General features: G+C 36.7%; 1 protein-coding gene across 1 annotated transcript; it reads left to right on the forward strand.

The window, feature by feature from the left end:
• Positions 1–849: 849 nt before the first annotated feature.
• LOC137713813 (uncharacterized) lies at positions 850–2,040 on the forward strand. The gene is made up of 3 exons (XM_068453169.1): positions 850–1,018; positions 1,242–1,288; positions 1,656–2,040. Exons 1-3 carry the CDS (start codon positions 865–867, stop codon positions 1,803–1,805), a joined length of 351 nt encoding a protein of 116 aa, XP_068309270.1. The 5' UTR covers positions 850–864; the 3' UTR covers positions 1,806–2,040.
• Positions 2,041–4,028: the final 1,988 nt, after the last annotated feature.

Genomic DNA, 4,028 nt, shown 5'->3' on the forward strand with positions numbered 1-4,028 from the left:
TCACTTAGCAAATTAAAACATTCTTTTAATTCTCCCAATCATCGAAGAGTATGTGGTTAGTCCTCGAGAAGACTCACAAGTCATGAGTGACATCTAGCCACAACCCAATCAAATATAGAATAATTTAGAGAGAGCCTATTTGGCTGCAACTACAATGCAATTCGATCATTCTCTAACTCAATACTCTTAATCAAATTATTAGAGTATGAATGTTTATGTAAACCCCTAATGTGATTTCCCCAAATATATATTATTCAATTGAAACATATAAAGAATGCCTTCTTTAATCACGCTGGATACTTTGACCAAAGATTTGCGAATTAGATCGTATAGTATTCTCCTTCTCTTACTGAAGGTTAGAAATTCCTTGTTACACTCATATGCCTCAATGAATATGTCAAACACACCCAAATTGGGGCATGGTCATGTTGCATCATCAATTAGCCAATGGCTTTTCCATAAGACCATGGTGTATCAGGTCAGAGGATTACTTGTTTTAACAATCATTAAATTGATGACATGATGAGCATGAGATCCTTGTATGGGCTATCGTGTAAGCCACCTTTGCACCACAACATTGAAGGAAAAAAACTCATCAATTCAATAGAGGATTAGATGTTTAAAAAGACAAAAGATATAAAATGATACAATTTTAAAACTTTAAGGCGTAATGTGAGAAAATTACAAGTACTTCATGATAATCTTCTTAAGTTTAAAGGTGTAAAATGTAATTAACCCTTATTACTATTATTATATCAAATTAAATTGGATGAGGAGAAATAATTTGAGCAGACTTTTGCGGTGGGATAAAGAATTCCATAAATATTCATGTGATAGCTCTTCCTATATAAGCAATCATACTACATGATTTTTCTTGCTATTCACCAACTCTTAGCCTCTTCCTCTTCTTCCTCCTCCTATTTGATCAACATGCTTCAAAATCCATCACTTAAACTACTGCTGGTACTCTTATTGGTTTTCTCGTATGATCGATCTTTATCTGCAGTTCCTGCAACCAGTAAGGCTCAAGAATTTCTCTTTTTCTTTCCTTTCACTTTTTAAATATTTTCTTTGGTCATTTGGATTCAGTAGAAGGGTCTAAAGCTGATGCAACATGATATACATATATGCAGTCTATCTGTTTACAAAAGTTTATTTGTGCAAAAATAGTGGTTTATTTCATTATTTTTTCTTATATAAAAGAAGTGGATTAATAGTTCGTTATTATGCCTGTTTTGTAGGGATCCTCAGGTCAGAGGAGAAAGACTTGTCGGTCCAAGAATCTCTGGTTCAGCTCTCTATCTCTTTCGCTTTCGCCTTCTCATTCATTCTTTTCTTCTTGTTCTTTCCTTAAAGTAGTGAAATATTGTACCAATGATAATTATTTTAGAGCGTTGTTACTATCACTCTAAAACGTTATCGTGTATTCGTAAAGCGGTAAGGCATTTTTAATGAAAATGCCATTGCGCACTTCTTCAAGGTGAAAAGAAGTATGAAGCAGTGTATGATGACTTTTTCAAAGTATTAATAACAATTCTCTCATTTTACCCGCTTTATTCTGCAATATATAGAGATTCATACATAAATTTATGTATGTGTTAATTATTTGCAATTTATCCCACAATAATGCTTTCTTAATTTATTCTTTCTGGCAGGGTCTAGTAGATGTGGGGAGAGGAGACGAGTTGTTTGATGCGGGCGAGGGAGAGAGTTTTATTGAAGGAAGGATGGCTATAGAAAGTGAGGACTATCCAGGAACAGGAGCAAACAACCATCATGACCCAAGAACCCCTGGAAAAGCTTAAAGATCCTGTTCCCTCTCAGGCTTTAGTTTTAGTATGTTTTACATATGTGTGTAAACTTTACAGTCACAATCCATATAGATTCTGGACGAACTTTTATTTGTGTTTTTGTCAAATATTCGTATGAAACTGCATGGAACTTTAGATGTATTAAACTTAAAACTTTTTATCTTATTAAATGATGTGGGAAATTCGAACTTGAGACATTTTCAATTTGAAAGAGAATTTGCCTTTCTGATATGCTCTACCAATTCTACGAGTGAGTTTACAACACCTAATTTTTATCAACAACGGAATCTAGTAACAGCAGGTGGGAATTTGATCCTTGTTTTATTTAAAGTTGGATGTGGATAAGTATGAGATCGGTAGGGGTGATTATCCTGCCGATGATTTCACCAAAAGCGTTTTCAACCATTTTAAAAGCACTTCTAAACTAGCCCATAGACTTCAAATCTTCATTTTAGAACTGGTGAAGTCCTCTTCTGAGTCAAATGCCGAGATTGAATGTTATGAGGATGGAAGTCCAGCTTTGATTACTTGACGCCCATGTCTGCGAATACTATAAACAGAGAACTCAGTACAACGAGCAGAGGATCTCATGCTCCAAGTGTTTTTCGAGTATCTGCCCTTCTGTGGCTTTACTAACCTTTTGCTAGCCAATGTAATCGACATGTTCGACAAAATTGATGAAGTTGTAATTGGCACCTGGTGAGACCTTCGACAAAATTGACAGCGCAGTAGCCGTGGTGTTGCACTTGAAGGGGTGCACCTCAGCTAAAATGGACGTAGTTGTGCCAAAGTTTATTGATTAGTCGGTTAGTGCCCCAGTCCTTACGAAGTTCCAACCTTGGTAGGTGGTACTTAGTAAGGGTCACTATCACATCCAAGATAACCTTCAAACCGAAGCAAGTTCACTATCACATCCAAGATAACCTTCAAACCGAAGCAAGTTCACTATCACATCCAAGATAACTTTCAAACACCTCTGCCCAATCAATCTGATACTGATCTGGTTACCTACGTTTTTTAGAACATTGTTACCGATAGAGAGCCCAGGACTGAGAATAATAGACATTGTTAAGGGCTTAAACCATATTAAGTTTTTATGTATAAATGTTTCTTAACTTTTAGTAGTTACTTCCAAAATATGAATTTGGTTTTTAATATCAGTTAACATACTGATCATTTACTGGAAAATGGTTTTGTTGAAGTGATTTACCTTATACTTTATCATCATGTCTTTAGGCATGGGCCCAAGTAACTGTGAAGATTAGATGGAGTACAATCATCAACCAGGTTAGAAACCACAGCTAGAGCTGGAACAGTATTAAAATTTGGTCCTCAAGAACTTCTTTGTGAATCTTTGGATACGGTTGTTAACTTAGAGACCCAAGGACATTTCTTAAGAAGGGCTCTGTCAGTTGTATTGAAAATCTAGAGGAGCCCTCCTCATGCGTGTCTTCAAAGACCGTACATAGTAACACATACTCCCTTTGAACTGTAATGAGCGTAATGTGTCAAATGCTTGAATTGTTACAAACTGTTCTTGTGCTCTCAGAATTTTCTTACAATTTCCTGGTATTTGTGCTCTAAGAATTTCCTTACAAAGTGTTCAAACGCCACATCGGGGTTGTATACTGCTATGGCCTCCTGCTGGACTGGGAAATGTATTGTTGTGAGGATCTAATGGCTGTTTATCTCCGTCTTCCTAGCTCTACTGGTAATAGTCGCTGCTCAGGTAATGGCTTGCCAACCCTAGGAAAGCACTCGAGGGTTTAAAATATTAAGGATGTGGAGAAATCAGAACTGTGTTTTGTTCCGAAAACATTTAGAGTTGATGACCCGGATGAGGCTTCAAAGAATCCTATATATATGGACCGATTTAGGCATTAAGCCTAACCAGATGGAATCCACATAAAAAATGTAATGTTTATCAGAACTTTAGAATCTAAAACAAAAGGCAAGAGCCATATCTTGAATTCATCCATGTTTATCACTAATTTCCCAGCCTCTGGTATATATAGGCAGGAAATTGTATGAACCGCAAGCATGCCACTACTAGGTAATGCTAGTAGACAGGATAGTGTGGAAACCCTCATTCTCGTCATTCCTAAAAAAGCACGTAAACCTTCACTGTGTTTTTGCTCGATGGTCTTGGGCACGTATTGCTGGTCTTGCTTCCTGGTCAGATGTGGTGATCAGCTTCTCACTTGGATCGGTACATTT

Source organism: Pyrus communis, chromosome 13 (assembly GCF_963583255.1).
Source record: "Pyrus communis chromosome 13, drPyrComm1.1, whole genome shotgun sequence".
Classification (NCBI taxonomy): Eukaryota; Viridiplantae; Streptophyta; class Magnoliopsida; order Rosales; family Rosaceae; genus Pyrus; species Pyrus communis.

What these genes read in the sequence shown, in the direction of transcription:
- LOC137713813 (XM_068453169.1), top strand. Translation starts at nt 865, where the DNA reads ATGATTTTTCTTGCTATTCACCAACTCTTAGCCTCTTCCTCTTCTTCC. An exon ending in ATCTGCAGTTCCTGCAACCA is followed by an intron (nt 1,019 to 1,241) that starts GTAAGGCTCAAG and finishes CCTGTTTTGTAG; the next exon opens with GGATCCTCAGGTCAGAGGAG. An exon ending in TGTCGGTCCAAGAATCTCTG is followed by an intron (nt 1,289 to 1,655) that starts GTTCAGCTCTCT and finishes TCTTTCTGGCAG; the next exon opens with GGTCTAGTAGATGTGGGGAG.